General features: G+C 37.6%; 1 protein-coding gene across 2 annotated transcripts in view; it reads left to right on the top strand.

The window, feature by feature from the left end:
• Positions 1-842, top strand: part of TMEM161B (transmembrane protein 161B) — a 128,756-nt gene extending 127,914 nt beyond the window's left edge. For both annotated transcript variants that reach the window (XM_081089016.1, XM_081089015.1), the window contains exon 12: positions 423-842. In XM_081089016.1, coding sequence (XP_080945142.1) covers positions 423-700 — 278 coding nt within the window. In that variant the 3' untranslated portion in view covers positions 701-842. The remainder of the gene's footprint in view (positions 1-422) is intronic.
• Positions 843-20,942: the final 20,100 nt, after the last annotated feature.

Raw genomic sequence — 20,942 nt, 5'->3', positions numbered from 1 at the left:
ATCACAGATAGTTTCTAAGAAAGAAATTTATTCTGATATTCCAGAGGAAGAAAAGATTTCTAAGAAGTTATTGAGTCTGTCTCTGTCACTTCAGTAGAGATAGTTGATTCAGATATTACATAAGGAAAATTTCTTTTTATTATTTTAGAAGATTTTAGTGTAGCTATCAAAAGTAAATTATACTTGTAGCTTTTATATATACTTTTACTGATGAGGCCAGATTACAGTATGATCAAGTTGAATGAATATTTTACTAGGTATGTTGAAAGATTATTATTTTACTTTATATTTAACATAAAATAATTTATTTTGTCACAAAATTCTTGTTTTTAATTTCAAATATAAATTAAACAGTTTATTATTTTTAATAAGCTTTGGAATTAGTTATTCTTCAAGTTATATTTGTGTCTTGAATTTTCTAGGTCATCATTCCTGGGGCATTTATCCAGAATCCATCTCTACCTTGCCAGTGGATAATAGTCTACCATCCAATTCTGTTTACTCTGAATTACCATCTGCTGATGGGAAGGTGAAGGTAACTGTTACACAGATAACAGTGGCACTGAGCAGCTTAAAAAACATTTTCACTCCTCTGCTCTTTCGAGGACTTCTGTCTTTTCTAACCTGGTGGATTGCTGCGTGTCTCTTTTCTACAAGCCTTTTTGGGCTTTTCTATCACCAGTATCTCACTGTGGCATGAATCTCAGTTAACAAAAAAGGATATCCAAGTCACACTTGGGATTCAAATATTTGTGCCCTTGAAGGGCTGACAAAAAAAAACAGAAGAAAGCAAATACAAAGGAAAAAAGAAACATATCAGAGTATCTTGTTTGAAATGCTTCCTCTGTATTCTCAGGGTGAATTAATGATGTTATATGTAAAATTACTGAATAGATTAAGTGCTATACTGGGGCATTGGAAATTTTAACTCCTTGTATTAACTGATGTGAGAGAGGGCTATCCGCAAGGGTAATACTTCTGATTGCCTTGGTTTACAGAAACCTCTGAAACAGTCTTTGAAACTTTTCTTATGACTCCAGTTATCGGTTGCTCTCAGTGGTATTAAGGTACTGTTAATATTCATGTGGCTGCCTGCAGAACACTCTTCAAACTGAGCCATGTTTTAGAGGAGGTTAAGGAGCTAAAGTTGTTTCTGTTGGTAATATATTAGTCACTTCAAAGGACAATAACGAAAAAATCCAACAGAAAGGAAGAAATAGCTACTGTATATTACAGTAAAGAAAGCTGCATAGTAATTTTAAATTCAGTGGAGATGTACATGCTTACTGTCTGCAAGTACTGCTGCTTGAAAGTAGCAAGAGTATTGTTTTAAATGTATTCTATCCAACTTGAGGGATCTTTTAAAATGACTGGCTATATGAACATTTGCAATCTTGCTGTTAGGTTTGGAACTCCCATATTTTATTTTATTTTATGATCCTAAATATTTCTTTTTAATAATCTAAAAATATTTATCAATATTGATCAGACTTTTAAAAAATTACTTTGTAATCCTGCTGACTACCTGTATGTATTGTATATATTATATATTAAATATATAATATATTGAGATTATAAAAGATGAAAATATTGGATCCTTATAATATTTTAAGTTGCTGAATGTATGTTAAAACATTATTGAATGAGATGTCTTTGTGTCTAGAAATTTTCTTTCTTTTTGGAATGAGATTAAAATACATTTTGAGAATTTATTAGAGCAAGCAATTTATTTGTGTTGCCTGTGTGAGAATAGTCATATTTTATACTTAGTTGATTTCTCCCAAATGAAAATTGTTTTCTGTCATTTTCAAAAAATCAAAATCCTTTCCACTCTAAACGAATCTATAGATATCATTTAAATCCATGTTAAATAGGACTTGTTTTACATTTGTGGTATCCAGAATTAGAAATGTTAAATTTCTATTTTATAGTTCAGAAATTGAGGTGATTTAATTGAAAAATGTAAACAAAATGAAAAAATAAAAGTAAAATTCTTTTTCATGCTTTTTACATCTAAAACCCAAATGAAGGGTTACAGTTATAAAGGAAATGAATATAAAATAAACAGGTTTGTTTTTTCTAACAAATAGTAGAATTATAAATAAATATTCTTTCATGTAACTGTCTTTAGAGGCTGTATATTGTGTTTCAATGCTGTTGTTACTATTGAAAGCAATTTTGAAACTTCTTTTGGAATTACTTTCAAGGCTTGTGATTCACTTTGATTAAATAATCTCAGTACAGCAAATTCCTGCATTTTGGTTTAGATTAAATGTTTTGCAAATAGTTGATATTTTAAAAGACTGAATAATAGTGCGTAAGTTGGACAAAACTCTTTGGTTGAAAATGAAGTGTGGCTATAGCCCTGTGGTCGGCAAACTGCGGCTCACGAGCCACATGTGGCTCTTTGGCCCCTTCAGTGTGGCTCTTCCTAAGCCTTAGGAGTACCCTAATTAAGTTCATAACAATGTACCTATCTATATAGTTTTAAGTTTAAAAAATTAGGCTCTCAAAAGAAATTTCAATTGTTGTACTGTTGATATTTGGCTCTGTTGACTAATGAGTTTGCCAACCACTTCATAGCCTAATAATACTTCATGTGTATTTCCAAAGAGGCATCCCATATATATTTTGAGATACATTAGCATCACTAAAATTGATTACAGCAAAGTATAGCACTTATTTTGTATGTAAAAGATTTCCCATATTGAACTTGAAAAGAATCTCACCTGATATGACCATTTAATTAAAGAACTACATGTTAGGCCTGGTTGTGTGGTTCAGTTGGTTGAGCATCATCCTGTGCACCAAAAGGGAACCGGATCATTTCCTGGTCAGGGCACATGCCCAGGTTTTGGGCTCGATCCCCAGTAGGGAGCATGCAGGAGGCAGCCAATGGATTTTCTCCTTCACATCAATGTTGTTCTTTCCTTCTTCCTTTCCCTCTCTCTCTCAAATCAGTTTTTAAAATTTTTTTAAATAATTATTTTGAGTTTCAAAGATTGTACAATGGATTTATGGAGTGGGGGAGGCAGAGAATTCATTGTTGGGTAGAATAACGTGTATTTCTAAAAATACTATTGATTTACTCTTTTTAAATTTGAATTTTCCTAAGTACAGTGATTTTACACAAGCTGAACATTAATTGATTTGGTTTAGTTTTTTTAATCTTTCAAAGCAAAAGAGATGATGGTTGTAACTACTAACTGGTTTATTTATGCATGTTGTCTTTGTGCTAAGAATTATATTCTTTAAGTGTAAAAGGGTTTGTACTTTATGTAGACCAAATAATATTTTTTAATTGATATATAATTGACATATAACATTGTATTTGTTTTAGGTATACAATATAATGATTTGATTTATTGTATGTATTGCAAAATGATTCTAAATATTTTAATAGCCTAAATTATAATTTAGTAGAATTATTTTATTTTTTTATGTCAGACTCTAATCAATATACTATGCTTCAGTGGAGAGTTATTTTTATTATATATTTTTCTTAATTAACTGGGAAATCCTGATAATCTAATTTTGTATGATTTGTGGAATTTTATTTGATATTTGTTCATTTCTCCTCCTGTCCCTGCCCATTGCACTTTAAAAATCAGAGCTTTATTCTCCCTCCTACCCTTGTCTGAAATGAAAAGCATATAATTTTATCCTAATATCTATATACATATTGATTATCTTTGATATTTTCCCCAGAATTCCAGTTGTGTATAAATGACCAGTGCATCCAAGTAGAATGGGTTCATTGTCTTATTATTTCTGATATAAATATCATTGATACAATACTGACATTTCTTTTTGAGTTATGATTCAGAAAAGATATTCATCTATTAATGGAATTGATAGGTCCAGGAAGCAATAACTAGAATTCATTATGAAATCTATAATTGGAAATTCACTGGTTAGATTTTATTATTTCTAATGAAAGATTAAATTCTCAGTACTACAAAATATAGGGTCTCAACATTCTCTGAATTCATACATACTTTCTTAGCCATCTCATAATTGAAAATGCTCCATCATGGTCTATGGCTCTATTCAGCAAAATAAAACCAAGTGATTTTTTCAATGTGGATCATCTTGTGTCTTCACAGAGCTTTAAGTGGCTTAAAGAATCAGACTTAAACACACTTAGATCTTAGAGTTTGAACCCAATGTCTCAAGTAGTCACACAGTCTCATGTTTTAACTCCCATGCAGCTCATGTCTATACTTTGGGTTTATAACTGAGCTGATTATATGCCGTGAATACCCTGACATGGACACTAAGGATGGTCAAAAGGCTAATGTCAATCTTTCTCTTCTTTAAAGTGGTAAACATTTTTACGTATTTTTTGTTTTCTTTATAAGAAAAAACATATAGCTTGTGCATATGCTTGTTTTCTCTTAACTAAGGGACTCCTTTTAGCTACAAACTGTTCATGTTGAATGGGCCTTTCTTTAATGGGTCAAAGAATTTGTATTTTTCTATTCCATTTGTTTTGTTTGTTTGTTTTTCCTTCTACATGCTTATTCCTCTCCTTTCTCCCATTTGGCAAAATGCTTGATTTTCTAAAATAGCGTAATTTTGTAGATAGAATGTTAAGATTCAAGAAACATCTCATCCCATTAGATACTTTTTTTTCACTTATTAAGTATTCAACCCATGCTAATTAAATAGAACTGAACTATCACTATTGCCTCAGTTTTACCATGTTAGATAAAAAAAAGAGTTTACATTAAAAGTGAGGCTAGATATTTCTAAGTTGGCAACCGGTTTCTCTTTATGTTGGCATGAGAAAAATAGAGTAGCTACTTTTGGCTTCAGGAATGGTTATAGATTATGTTAGAAGAAATTCATTTATTTTTAATCGGGAAAAGACTTCACAAACAGAATTTTCTCTAGGAATATTTTTGTTTGTACTCATTTTATTTGTTCAATAAATACTTAAGTGCCTATACTGTTCCAAAGACTGCCCTCAATACAACTATGAACAAAATATCAAAATCCCTGCCCTCCAAGAGCCAAAAATCTAGTGGGGGAATGCAGATAATAAACAAAAATAAATATGAGTCAAATATAGGATGTTAGATAGTGGTAAGATCTCATGAGTGGAAGGTGGTGGAAATGAGGGAAGAGGGAATATAAAGTTGCATGGCAGGGATAAAGTTAAAATTTTAAATAGAGCACTGAAGGAACACCTCACTCAGAAGGTGATTTCTGAAGAAAATGAGGGTCATCATACTGTTCTTCTCTTATATCACTATTAGAGGCCTGGTGCACGAAATTCCCTCAGCCCAGCCTGCGCCCTCTCGCAGTCCAGGAGCCCTCCGGGGATGTCTGACTGACACGGAGGCGGGAGAGGCTCCCACCACTGCCACTGCACTCGCCAGCCCATGAGCCCAGCTTCTGGTTGAGTGGCACTCCCCCTGTGGGAGCGCACTGACCACCAGGGAGCAGCTCCTGTGTTGAGCGTCTGCCCCCTGGTGGTCAGTGTGCATCATAGCGACCAGTCGTTCTGCAGTGTGATCAATTTGCATATTAGCCTCTTATTATATAGGATAGTTCTTGATCAATAAAACATCCTGATTGCTAGTTGTGAGGTCACTAAAGGGATTTTTAAAAATATGGACAGCCCTGCCCTAACCGGTTTGGCTTAATGGATAGAGCGTCAGCCTGCGGACTGAAAGGTCCCAGGTTCAATTCTGGTCAATGGCATATGCCTGAATTGTGGGCTCGATCCCCAGGAGGAGGAGGTGTGCAGGAGGCAGCCAATCACTGATTCTCATCATTGATGTTTCTATCTCTCTCTCCCTCTCCCTTCATCTATGAAATCAACAATATATATATATTATTCATCCCTCCTTCATTTCCTCTCCCTCCCTTCCGCTCTCTCTAAAAATCAATGGAAAAAATATTCTCAGGTGAGGATTAACTTCTGCTCATCAATATATATATATATATATATATATATATATATATATATATTAAAAATATGGACAATAATATATATTTCCCTATTCAGTTGGTTTATTGTAAAGGAAGGATTATAGCCATTGAATTAAATGCTGTTTTTTGCTAGTAAATAGTAAACTATACAACAAATATTATCTCACAAGCCCACTTTTATATTTTCTCTGTCAAGTGCATTTTAAATTAATTTGGACATGTTTATATTTTATTTTATTTCAGTAGAACCTTTAAAGACTCATAGGGTTTCAAAAGAGTTGATATGATGTGTCCACTTGGCAGAAAAATTTCACTCACTGCTCTTTAATCTGTCAGTAATCTGTTACACAAAGGTAATTACACAAAGGATAACATGGTTGAGAACAAATTATGATAACATTTTAAATGTATGGCACAGTTTGAGTATATTAAGTATCCATTGTTGAAGTATTAACAACAAGTGATATGTATTTAGATAGTGCTCTACAAAAGATAGCTTTAACATCTGTTTTGTTTATTTGGAATGCATTTTTCCTTATGTGATTCTACAATAAAACAATTTATACTTATCCATAGAAAATTCTAAAAGAGTAAACAAATGAAACGATGTTATATTTCAAATAAGTAACAATGATAAGATAGGAATTACTTTAATTGTGTTCATGTATATATTTACATATTCTTTCATTTCTATTTTTTAACAGTTTCTCAGCATGAAATATAATTTTTTGACATATTTAAATGTTTATTATTATAGTAGGTAGTCCACATACCTGTTTTGGATAAGTGGCTTATATCACTTCTGTTAACTGAATAGTGTGTTGAAACCAAATATCAACATCTGAAAAAAAAACTGGATTATAGAAAAATTTTATTGAAAATTTTTAATCATTAAACATTTTTTTAATTTAGTAATAAAATTTAAAAAGCAACATTGCAACAATAAGGAAAGCGGAGTCATTTCAACAGTTGGCACTGGAATAATACGTTATCTACATCTTTTTTTTTTTACTGGACATTTATTGTTGCTATCAACTGGTATATATTATATCAAGGAATCCCCACAAACTATTTTTCTTTTTATTGACTTTATTGAGGAGACACTGGTTAACAAAATTGTATAGGTTTCTGGTGCACAGTTTCACCACATATCATCCGTACACTTATTATGTGTTACCCACCCCAAGTCAAGTCTCTCTGCATCACCACTTATTCCCCCTGACCCTCTTCCACCCTCCCCCACCCCCCTCACTCTGGCAGTCATCACTCTGTTGTCGTATCCATGAGTTGGCTCTTTTTTGTTGTTTTTTTGCTCATTCCCTCCAACCCCCCCAGCCCTTCAATCCCCCCTGCCCCAGGAATCCCTACATCATACTATACACAAAAATTAATTCAAAGGGGAGCATATACCTCATTGCAAAAGCTAAATCCATAAGGTTTTTAGAACAAGTCATAAGAGAATAATATTGGGTAATTCTAGGGATTGACAAAGGTTTCTTAGGATACAAGCAATGACAATAAAACTTACTTTAATAATAAAATATTTCATAAAAATAAAAACTCATTACCGTGGCAGGTTTTGCTCAGTGGTTAGAGCATCAAACCTTGGACTGAATGGTCTGATTCGTTCACGTCAGGGGCACATACCTAGTATCTCGGTTGCAGGCTTGATTCCTGATCCCGGTCAGGGTGCCAGGATGCTTGCTGGAGGCAACCAATCAATATGTCATATCTCTCTCACATTGATGTTTCTCTCTCCACCTCTCTCCTCTCCATCCCTCCTTCATTTCCTCTCCCTCCCTTCCACTCTCTCTAAAAATCAATGGAAAAAATATTCTCAGGTGAGAATTAACTTCTGCTCATCAAAAAAAACAAGCCCTGCCGAAACCGGTTTGGCTCAGTGGATAGAGCGTCGGCCTGCGGACTGAAGGGTCCCAGGTTCAATTCCAGTCAGGGGCATGTACCTGGGTTGCGGGCACATCTTCAGTGGGAGATGTGCAGGAGGCAGCTGATTGATGTTTCTCTCTCATCGATGTTTCTCACTTTCTATCTCTCTCCCTTCCTCTCTGTAAAAAATTCAATAAAATATATTTTTAAAAAAAACCAAAAAACCCTGTTAAGCAAATAAGATATCGTAGCTTGAGATAAAATATTTGCAGAATATGAGACAAAAGACTTGTTCTGGATATATAAAGAACTCCCAAAAAAGATTAAAGAATGAGGAAAAAATTTAAACAGACACTCACAGTTGACTGAAAAAGCACCATAAAAGATGCTCAACCTGTAGCAGTTTTAATACATGATCCTTGTTACAGTTTTCTTTTTTGTACAAGTTCATTGAGGTTCTTAAGACACTGGATTTTTATCTCAGGTTGCTTTAAAGACTAATTTTTTCATCCTGAGGAAAGAAGTAGAAATGCAGTTGTAAAGCATCATTGGATTTTACACTAATTTTTTGACAGTTCTTTCTGCAGAAGTATGTGTTGAAAGAAAAGGGTGCTGGATGGTTACATAAAATGTTAAATAACAACACTAACTGTATTAAGCATAAAAAGCTTTCAATTTACATGATCATACATTAAATTTGATTATATATATATATATATATATATACACACACACACACACACACACACATATATATATATACTATCTAATAGAGGGAATATGCTAATTGACCCCCCACACTGTTGCAAAGATGGCAGCGCCCACAGCCAATAAGGAGGGAATATGCTAATTGACTGTCAAGCCCTCAAAGATGTCCAGCAGGGGAGGGCAGTTGTGGGCAATCAGGCCAGCAGTTGGGGGTGACCAGGCCTGCAGGAGAGGGCAGTTGGGGGCGATCGGGCTGGCAGGGGAGCAGTTAGGCGTCAATCAGGCTAGCAGGGGAGTGGTTAGGGGGTGATTAGGCTGGTAGGCAAGCGAGTGGTTGGGAGCCAGCAGTCCTGGATCGGGCCTAAACTGGCAGTTGGACATCCCCTGAGGGGTCCCAGATTGGAGTGCAGGCTGGGCTGAGGGACCCCCCCCCCGCCCCCCCCCCTCCCCAGTGCACGAATTTCATGCACCGGGCCTCTAATATATATATATACACAGACACACACACATGTATGTATATATACATATATATTTGCCTCTTTAAAGTTTTGATTACTAGCAGCCCAGTACATGAAATTTGTGCAAGCATAGGCCTTCACAGCGCCGGCTGCTGCCACCCTCTGTGGGGTGATCTATCGTGGAGCGCCCCCCACACACACATTGATCACCCCAGCAGCCTTGTGGCCCCGCTCCCCTGCCCACTGGTTGTTCCACTGTCCTAATTAGCATATTAGCTCTTTATTACAGAGGATGCTTGAGAATATAAAGGTTCTTGGCAGAAGTAGTAGATTTCAGGTTTAGCATTTTAAGTAGAAGAGTGCTTTCTGGTCTTGTCATTCCAGTTACGAATTTGGAAGTACCATGTTTGTAGTTATTCAGCTGTATTTGTTGACTTGTAAAGCAATTTCAATAAAATACTTTTGTATGTTATTAAATGGAACTTTTCCCAAAACTCATTAACAGTACTCATTTTTTCCCCAATTTTTTTTTCCTGTTTCATTTTGGATAGTTTTTATGCTATGTCTTGAAGTTCACTAATTTGTTTTTAGAATGTCTAATCTGGTACTCAATTTATCTAGTATACTTTCATCTCAGTATACTATGCTTCCTGCTCAATATCTGAATACTTGTTATATTTTTAATCTCTAGTAGTTCAATTTGAGTCTTTTACATTCTCTCCATGTCTCTCCTTAACACGTTTATATTTTACTTTCTTAAACATACAAAATACACTTATAATAGCTGATACATTGTTTTTGTCTTCTAATTATCTTCTGTGTCATTTTGAAACTGTGTCTACTGACTGATTTTTCTTCTGTTTATTAGTCATATTTTCCTGCTGTTTTACATTCCTGAAAAATTTTTGTATGCTGGGCACTGAAGTTTGGCTTGTTGGGTACTGGATCTTTGTATTTCTTTAAATATTCCTGAGCCTCATAATACAGTTAAGTGACTGGGAAGCCTAGGAGACAGTTTTATTGTTTGAGGCTTGCTTTGAAGATAAGAGCAGCCTTTAACTGAGTGTTAGTTTTTACCCTCTACTGAAGAAATACCTTTCTGAGTACTCACTCCACCAATGCCCCATGTATTGATAAGTTTTCTCATTTTGGCTGGTACCTCCCCACCGTTGTTTGATTTCCAAGGGTTATTCTACCTATTCCTTTGTGGTGGTTCTTTCCCCAACATTGGGTAATCGTTTCTGATGCTTCTAATGATAGAATTCTGCCAATATCTAGAGCTCTCTCTCTGCGTCTCTTCTTTCTGATACAGTGGGGCCTTGACTTTCGAGTGTCCCGACTAATGAGTTTTTTGAGATACCAGCTGTCTCTCAGCCGATTTTTTTGCCTTGAGTTGATAGAGTAATTTGACTTTTTAAAGAGCTCCTTAACGAGCTCGGTCTTGGAACGAATTAAACTCGTAAGTCAAGGCCCCACTGTACTCCTCTCTCTTCACTGGATTCTGCATTCGGGGAGGCCACTGGGCTCAGTTTGAGTTCTCTGTTCTACGGCTTGTATATATTCCAGCCTGTAAGAGGGCAGTCAGTAGGTCACCACATAATTTTCCTTCTTTCAGGGGCCACTGCTCTGTGCTTCCTGTTCAGTATCTGAAAACTTGTTTCACGTATTTTGTTCAGTATTTTAGTCCTATAAGATGGAAGAGTACATTTGGTCCCTATTAACTTCCCCTTCACTGGAAGTGGAAGGCCCCAGCTTTGGGTTTTAATTTCTTACTAGAGTCTTTCGTTCCTCACCAAGAGTCTATTCCAGCGGTTCTCAACCTGTGGGTCGCGACCCCTCTGGGGGTCAACTGACCCTTTCACAGGGGTCGCCTAAGACCATCAGAAAACACATATAATTACATATTGTTTTTGTGGTTAATCACTATGCTTTATGTTCAATTTGTAACAATGAAATTGGGGGTCACCACAACATGAGGAACTGTATTAAAGGGCCGTGGCATTAGGAAGGTTGAGAACCACTGGTCTACTCAGAGGCAGGCTTCCATTCGCTTATTACTTTAAAAGATGTGTCACTGAACATCATTTATCAGGGAAATGTTAATTAAGACCACAGTGAAATACCACTATATACCCACCAGAATGGCTAAAACTAAAAACTCAGACACCACAATGTTGACAAGGCAACTAGAACTCTCAAAGTTGGTGAGTTCCATTTTGTGGTACAGCCACACTGGAAATGATAAAATCACTTTATAAAAAGTTCCAGTAGTTTCTTATAAAACTAAAAATACACTTAGCCATGAGCACATGTTTATTCAAATGAAATAAAAATGCATTCTCAGCCCTAACCGGTTTGGTTCAGTGGATAGAGCGTCGGCCTGCGGACTGAAGGGTCCCAGATTCAATTCCGGTCAAGGGCATGTATCTTGGTTGCGGGCACATCCCCAGTGGAGGTTGTGCAGGAGGCAGCTGATTGATGTTTCTCTCTCATCGATGTTTCTAACTCCCTATCCCTCTCCTTTCCTCTCTGTAAAAAAATTAATAAAATATATTTTTTTAAAAAATGCATTCTCAAAAAGACTTAAACTGTTAAGTTTATAGCAGCTTTATTCATAATAGCCCCAGACTGGAAAGAGTACAGTTTGGAACGGGGAACATAGCTAAGCTTACAGTGGAGAAACCTGACAAACATCACCTCAGCCAAGTGATCAGCATTAACCTCAGCAGTACGTTATGTTAATGTTAGGATATGATGAGAATGCCACTTTCCCTCTGGTTCTCTGCCCAAACCTTTAGCATCAGCCGAATCGTGAGGGAAACGTCAGAAAATAGCAGTTGAGAGACATCTCATAAAATACCTGGTATGACTTCTCAGAACTTTTAGGAATATAAAAAAAGGGGAGAGGCAATTCTGAGAAATAGCCTGGAGGAGACTAAGGAGACATAATGATTCGTAATGTGTTCCTAGTGTGATCCAGAAAGAGAAAAGGGACCTTTGGTAAAAACTAAGGAAATCTTAACAAAGTATTGGTTTATTATTTGTGATAAAGGTGCCACACTAATGTAAGATGTTGACAGGAGCAACTGGTTATGGGGTATATAGAGCTCTGAACTATGCAATTTTTCTGTAAATTTAAAGCTATTCTAAAAGACAGTTTATTTTAAAAATAAATGTGAAGTTTATCTACAGGTTATTAAGGTTATGTAAATACTAGCCTCCAGGAATGCTCAGTGAGTTAGAACAGAGCTGAATATAATGGAGTATTTGCTCTTCTGTAGCAAGATGGGAATAGGACATATTTTCATGAAGCTAAATCGATAGAATGGAAAGGATTGTTCTTTATTCTAAGGTTGTTTGTGGAGTGTGACTTTAAAATATATTTTGCTTTGAAATTATGCTAATAGTAGATTTTGTCTACTACTATACTACAGTAAATGTTGTTTATTGGGTCCCGAAATAAAAAAATCTGAGAGCCACACAGCCTCTACCAACTCAATTCCCTAAAGCTCTTTTCAGAAATGTGCTCCTCCTGCTGGGTAGAGCCAAAAGACTTGCTTCATGGGGTTGCTCTTAAATCTACTTCAACATATTTTAAGAAGTCTAGATGAGTTCCTAATACTTTCTGGGATCCTTGAGCAAAGGAAATAAAAGCACAACAACCAAGTAAAATAAAAGCAAACATTTCCCACTCTCATCTGGCATCCAGTGGTAAAAGGAAATGCTGGGACCTTCCAAAGTTCTGAACCCAAGAAAAGAACCCATCAATTTTTTCTTGTCAATGAGGAAAACCAAAGACCCTGGAGAGTAAGGCGGCCCCTTGGGGCAATGGGTTCAGAAGGTGAAATTGGTAGGAATCTGTTCGTAATGGAACCCATCATCATGGGTTTTTGTTTTAGGGTGGAGTGAGCTGGGGTGTTTTCTTTCTAGATTACAAGAGTTGGAAGTTCCACTGACTAACCTTTAGAGCAGCGGTTCTCAACCTGTGGGTCGCGACCCCTTTGGCGGTCGAATGACCCTTTCACAGGGGTCGCCTAAGACCATCCTGCATATTAGATATTTACATTATGATTCATAACAATAGCAACATTACAATTATGAAGTAGCAACGAAAATAATTTTATGGTTGGGTCACAACATGAGCAAATGTATTTAAAGTGCCAGAACATTGAGAACCACTGCTTTAGAGGTTATGGGAAGTACTTTAAACCTCTACCAACTCCTACAACTACTATTGCCTTGTGTGGTAACAGTTAATTAACAAAGCAAGGCAAAGTTTCCAGTGTTCTCATCGATGGTCATACCTCTATAAACTAAGTGTATGTTTTACTGATGTGTATCCTTCATTCAAATGTGCATCAGTTTTCCCAGCAAACATTTAGTGGTTACTCTTTGCCACTATGACATATGCTATGCATTTAAATGTGAACAAGAGAATTTTGCCCTAAAGTGGCTCAACTAGTTGAGAGAGACGGTTGCCTTACAGTGTGGTAAATGCTTTGTTCAGGATTAATGCAAATTTGCTTTTTAGAGAAAACTTTATGAAGGACAAAAGCTGCCTTAAAAGTTGGAGTTTGTGTAGCTGAATGTGTGAATGTTAAGAAAGCAAGCTATTAGACGTTATCAATACTCTTAATGTTACGAGTCATGAAGGAGGAACTTCAGACTTAGCAGTTGGAGTACTATTGAAAGGAAAAGATATAGTCTGGAATCATAGATATGGGGATAGCAGTATGAAACACTATTTGAACCACTGTTTTAGAAGTCTGGGGATCTGGATTATAAACATGAACTTTCTTTGAGCAAGGCTACTCATTCATAAGATGAAGGGGGAAAAAATAGATGGTCTATCTCAGTCTCTTTCCTAAAACTCTTGTTTATCTTTGTCGTTGCTAATGAAACAAAGCAAAATACACTAAGTGTATAGAACATACATTTATCCAGAAACAAAGCTGGAGGAGCCTAGAGATGGGGTTCAGAGGAAGTTCTGTTCTTCAGAGAGGCAGTCTCAACAGCAGAGTCCACAGTCAGCCCAAGGCAAACTCTGTGATGGTCTCAGAAGATAATTATTTGCTACAAGGCAAAATGAAAGGTATAGCAGTTGTTTTCTTTGATCTCTTCCAATTAACATTTTCTGCAGAATTTGCAGTTGCTTAAGATGGCTGATTCAAACTAATACTTCGCTTTGGTTGGAAGGCATTGGAGTTGCTGGGAATGCAACTAAGGGGAAGCTGAATTACAGGCATGCCATTCCGTGTTGTGAGGTAGGTTGATGTGTATTTCTGTCACGTATAGGACTGGCTTCTAGAATATACCTAACTCCTGCTGTGGACTCATCCAGCATCATGTCATGAGAAGCTGGGCCAGAGATGTGTCACCTATTAAAAATATGTTATTTTTCTGGATTTTGTGAGATCTCTGGGTTTTCAATGTTGTAATAATTATGATTTGATGTGGCTTTTAAGTTACTAATTAGTTTTAACCTAATTTTAGATGCATAATTACATTTTTTTAAAAAGGGGTCGCTTAATTGTTTATATTTCAGGATCCATAAAACCTGAATGTGCCCATGTTTAATTCATCTAATGGGACTTTAACTCTGTCTCCCGTCTGCTCCAATAATCAATTAGTTAACAGACAAGCAATAATAAATTTGTCCATCTGGCTGCTGGTATATAGAAGTACAAGAAGATACCATTTTTATTTCACATTTAGACATACAGATCTTTACAAAGTAACTGCCTGGTTGAAGTAATGTTTTCACCTGCCTGAGTCTCAGTTATGTGTAACCAGTTATTCCAATATTCTGTCTTACTGCCACCTAGTTCATTTTTTGTTTAGTGCTGAGATGATGACAAAGGCACAGGAATAGTTCTGGAAATGAGGATACATTGTCACCCAAGAGGTAAGTAGGCCAGAAGGAGGCTGAGAACTTAGAAAGCCTTGCCCAGCCACATTCCGTTTTATCATCAGCATGACAGTTACAGAAGCTGTGGACAAAGGAACCTTCCTCACTAGTAAACCTCCAAAAATAGCTTCCAGTAGCCCTAGAAGGTGGGCTGGTTTTTATGAAGCTGCCTGCAGAACCACATAGCAAGAGGATACCTAAAGAAACAATTCTGTAAGCCTCCCAAGGGGTTTAGAGCTTTCCTAGGCTTGGTTTTTTTCTTGGATGAGTGGGAAAACGGTTAAAAGATTTGGCATGTGGAAGAAGCTGATTAGACGGATTAAGCCCCAATGTGAGATTAGGTTTAGGTGGGGGAGTGGGTTAGAGGCTATTTTGTAGGTAAGAATATGTAAGTGAAAGGACCTAGGGAAGGTAAGACACATTGATTCAAATCCCAGCTGTACTACTTAACGTAGCCCAGTTTCCTCTGCTGTGTGGTGAGGATAACAGTACCTTCCATATAGGGTTGTCATGAAAATAAACTGGGGATGATCAATGACTGACACATAGAAGATCAGGGCTTCATAATCTGGAGTACAGGAATGACCTTGAGAAGGGAGCGTGCTCAGCAAACTCAAAATGTCATGCAACTGTTCCATGTGAATATTTTTAGGAAGTGGTTCATAATTTCACAGAGATCTATAACTAAAAATAGATTAAGAATCATTGTAGTAGGAGCTCATTTATGTTTGAGAGTGAATTGCTAAGGGACAGGTCTGAAATTCTCTAGAAATAGAATAATCATCAAAAAGTAAGGGCTGGGACACAAGACAGAGAGGTTTTAGTGGGAAAAAGCAAATCAAGTTGACACTGATTAAACCAAGTCAATATATATTTGTAGTGAGTTCTCAGTACTATTCATACATTTTGTAAATATATTTGTTTTGCAATGAAAAGAATATAAGATATTTTATTTTTATTGCCTTGATAATATGACTGACAATTTCAATGGAAGTAATTAAATTAGCATTGGGGTAGGAGTTTAAAAATTAAGAACAAGGTACAAATTGGCAATTACAAAATAGTCACGGGGGTGTAAAGTACAGCATAGGGAATCCTATATAATAAAAGCCTAATGTGCTAAGTGTCCAACCGTTCGGCCAGTCACTATGATGTGCACTGACCACCAGGGGGCAGACGCTTTGAAGGGTAGGTTAGTTTTTTGCTGGGGTCCAGCCGACAAGGACTGGGCAAGATGGGCCGGACATGCCCTGGAGCCCTCCTGTGGTCCCTCTCCAGCCTCAATCGTGCACTGGTGAGGTCCCTTGGCCTACCCTGCACCCTCTCTCAATCCGGGCCCCCTTGGGGGGTGTCATTTAGCTGGTTTTGGCCCAGTCACCGCAGGCCAGGCCAAGGGACCCCACCGGTGCATGAATCCATGCACTGGGCCTCTTGTATCTACTTATATATATAAAAGCCAAGTGACCATAACGACCAATTGCTATGACAAACATTGCGGCAGCCAACTGGCCTGATTGGGGCCCCATCAGCTACCCCCAACCTCCTGTGACCCCTCCCAGCCGCCGGCCCGGTCCAATGGGCCCCCATCGGGGTGGGCCAGCCGGACACCCCCCCCCCCCCATGCATGAATTCATGCACTGGGCCTCTAGTAAATAATATTGTGATAACTGTATATGGTGCCATGTGAGTACTAGAAATACCAGGGGGAACAAGTATATGATTGTCTAATCACTATTTTGTACATCTGAAACCAATACAAAATAATATTGAAAGTAAACTATTTGGCCCTGACCGGTTTGGCTCAGTGGATAAAGTGTCAGCCTGCGACTGAAGGGTTCCAAGTTCAATTCCAGTCAAGGGCATGTACCTTGGTTGTGGGCACATCCCCAGTGTGGGGTATGCAGGAGGCAGCTGATAGATGTTTCTAACTATCCCTCTCCCTTCCTTTCTGTAAAAATCAATAAAATGTATTTTTTTTAAAAAAAAAAAAAAGAGGAAGTAAACTGTTTGGAGGGGAAAAAATTAAGGCCCAGCCTGTGTGGCTCAGTTGGTTGAGCATTTTCCCATGGAGGTCGCCAGTTCAATTCCCAGTCAGGGCAGGAAGCAGCCAATCAATGTTTCTCATCTATCACTCCCTCTCCCTTCCTCTTTCTGAAGTCAGTAAAAACATTTTTTAAAAAATTAAAGACATAGTCCTAGCCCTATACCTGAAAAATTATGTGAATTTGGCAAGTCATTTGCCTCAATTTCCCCAAGTGTAAAATAGTAGTGTTAAACCACATCTTAACGACAATGTTTCAGAAGTTGGCTAAGTGAAAATATGTTCACTTTGCAGGAGGGAACTATTTAAAGTCAAGGTGTTAATAGCATTTTTTTCTTTCAAAATTTACTCTTTACACATTTTAACAATAAATCAGTAAATTTATTTTAACTATTTATTGAGGACTTTAAACTATTGGTATCCATACTTTTAAAGTCCGTTGGTATTGATGGTTGACATCATCAATGATCACTTTATTTGTATGTCTGGCGATAATCACTGTATCATACTAGTAATTATCCTATTGGCAAAGTCCAAAATCCCCCTGTCCCCCCCCCTCCCTCCCCACCCCCTCCCCCCCCCCCCCATAGACACACATACTCGTACACACCTATCACCTAGCTAATCATCATTACAGCTTTAGCATAAAAGATCACCCTCTCTGGGGGCCCTTGCTCAGTCTCCACAGTTAAACAGCTTCTGCTGCACTTACAATTACTTGTTCCACTCTTGTTTTCCCTGTTAGACTCTAAGCACCAGGGGGCAAGAACTGAGTTTTTCCTACTATATCCCTAGAACTAAACTCTTTTACAGCAAGTCCTTAAAAAATTAATAACATTATCATTAGTTATTTTGAAGCTATCTTAAATTTACAACTAAATTTTAAGTACAGAGCAAAGGACTTCTTAAAAACTTTACTCAACTATGCTTGCAAAATGCCCCTTAACTCCCTAATACTTCAGTGTGTTCTTACCAAACAAAGACATCCTCCTATGTAATCACAATACATCTGTCAGAATCAGATATTTGGTACTGATACATGACTTCCATCTAAGCTGTGGGACCACAGTTGAGTTTTGCCTGTTGTCCCAGTGATGGCCTTTACTGTAATCCCGTGCAAAATCATGTCTATTGCAGCCCTTCAGTTGGAAGTAGCTCCTTAATTTGTTCTTGGCTTTCATGGCATTAACCATTTTAAAGACTGTTAGGCCATTGTTTTAAAGGATGACCCTCAGACCCTCAGTTTGGGTTTTTCTGATGGTTCCTTATGAGTACACTCAGGTTATTGACCACAGAAGTGACAACTGTTTTTCTCATTGTATCCTATCACCTGACACATAATTACTGATGATGTTCACTTTAATCCCTTGACTAAGGTGGTCTGCCACTATAAAAGTGGTCTTCATCCCTTTGCAATAACCTTTTTTTGGAGAGGTGCCTTGAAATTTTAAATATCTTGGTTCACACCAAACTTACAATTTATTAATTTAAATCATGTGAAATCATGTTTAGTAAATGGGTCATTTTTGTTACTTTTATTATTTTGATGCTCAAAGTGTCCCACATTTTGCCATTGGAAGTTTCCTCAATGACCTTTTGACATATCCTCATCATTCCTCGAGCACTTCTTTACTTTCTGGCACAGTAAGACATCTCAGACTTCATCTTGCACTTTACCTAATCTGGAATGTGCCATTTCTCTAAGAAACCTGGTTTCTTTTAGTGGAGAATGGTATTTTAAAACTTTGAGCTGAGCATTCAGGTGTGTTTATTGCTTTTGGACTGTCGTCGTTCCCAGACCCTCTCAGTGGGCAGTGGGCAGAGCTCTGAGATATGTGAGTGTGCAAGCTCACACATGAAAACACACATACATTTGCAGTTATGTTGGTTTCATACCCAACAATATATATTGACAACCATGGGGTGGTCCCTCCCCGGGAATGGAGGCTTTTCCCAGCCCACCTAATGCCTTGAAGGACTGCATTGCTCAGAAAGAGGAAGGTATCGAGGATTACTTTTTCAGTGTTTAAATAAAAACTAGCCAAATGTTAGTGACTTTTTTTCTCAATTTCTTCCAACCTCTTGGTGTGTTTCATCTCTTTTTGCAGACTAATCTGCATTTCTCTGGGTATATGATAGGGATAGTTCTCTTCATTGGAAGAAGTTTATAAAAGAATCAGTTCATGCTAGTAATTCACATTGAAACACACACACAGACACACACACACACACACACACACAGCAGTGTTACTACCTGTCTGTTCTGCATCAAGTTGGCCTTGTCAAATCAGTGATCTCTTATTTGGTCAAAGAAAGGTGACATGCTTTTTGGCTGGGTAAATGTTCCATATTGATCTATTTTGGGTTCTGAGTCCTAAAGCAAATACTTTGTAAAGGGAGTTTCTTTGTCATTGAAATGTGCCTTAAATTAATTGAAGTATGTAAGCCATAAATACAAAGCTGTCTGAAGCATCTGGGATATCAATATTTAAATTAAGGGCCCAGTGCCATGTATGAAACATATGTTATTGACTTTTCAGTTGTCTGTCTTAACGGGAATGGAAGATTTTCTGGTTTAACAACTTAGCTTCTAGTTAAGAATAAGGGCTAACTCGGCAGGCTCATGCAGAGAGAGGAACTGAGGGCTTCTCACCTGCTCTTGTGCTGAAGGGCCGTGCTGCTCTTCTCTGATTGGACGAGGATGCGCCACATTTGCTCAGGGCCACAGGCTGTTGGAACAACTTCGTCTCCTTCACCATTGGTGTGTTTCAGCACAGTGGAAAGAATCATATCCTTCAACTAGAGGAATGTTTCTTTCCCGCTGTGGCTTAGTTCGTTTGGGCTGCTAGAACACCATAGACTGGAATACTTATATATAAACAGCAGACATTTATTTCTTGTGGCCCTGTAGGCTGGCAGTCCAAGATCAGGGTGCCAGCATGGTCATATTCTGGTGAGGATGCCTTTCTGGGTTGCAGACTATCATTCTCTGGTATCTTCACATGGCAGAGAGAGGGTGTGAGCGCTCTGGGGTCTCTTTGATAAGGGAACTAATCCCATTCATGAAGTCTCCACCTTCATCTTCTAATAACCGCCCATTCATACCATCACATTGGGGGTTAGGATTTCAACATGAATCGACAGTGGGAGGGATGCAAATATTCAGTGCATTGCACACTGGACTCAAAAGAATAGCAGCTTGCTTGTGTTTTGCCCTTATAATTTGAGTTCTTGTTTAGAAGAGAAAAAAATCTACTTACATCAACTACACAGATATAGGAAGGGAAACAAAGTGTACCCACATGTATGTTTGATAAAGAATTATCACCTTAGACTTGAAAGTAACCGTGGATGTATGAACAGTGGGATGCACCTGCTGTTTTGGGTAGAAACTGTGGCAGAGATATTTACTGCTTCCCAAATATATAGGTGCTCCCCACACTTCCCAGCTCTCAGAGTTAGGCAGGGCCATGTGACTAGCTCTATCAACCAATGTGAGCAAAAGAGATGTGAGCACCACAGCCTAGATATGTTCACTGTGCACGCTTTCAAATTAACTAAATTTGAGTTGTGTTGAAACTGGACATAGAATGTTTCCAAGATAATTTCCAACTGTCCCAGGCAATAGAAGACATAATTGCACTAGCCTAGTGAGGCCCCTTCATTCAGAAAATAAGTGTGGTTTTATTTGGTTTGGTTGTGAATGAGTTTGAACCAAGGTTGATAAGATCCATTAGCTAGAAGGACCTAATCTGGATGAGATTGCTTCGATAATTTAAAGACAAAAGCAAACTAGAAAATGGTGTCAATGTGACAGTGTTTTAGCACCGTTCAGGTAGTAGTTTAAACCATAGGAAACTTACTTTAACTCAAAAAGAATCTCAGACACTATAAAGTGCACAATTCGTTTCCTTTGCCATCCTTTTACTTTCCCTGACAACATGGTACGTTATTTCAAGGGCATTCCCAACAACTGCATTTGCCACCGCCTCTGCACCTA

The sequence above is a fragment of the Myotis nattereri genome, assembly GCF_964212035.1.
Source record: "Myotis nattereri genome assembly, chromosome: 4".
Classification (NCBI taxonomy): Eukaryota; Metazoa; Chordata; class Mammalia; order Chiroptera; family Vespertilionidae; genus Myotis; species Myotis nattereri.
The sequence above is the reverse complement of the archived record's forward strand: the minus strand, read 5'-3'. Positions and strand labels throughout refer to the sequence as shown.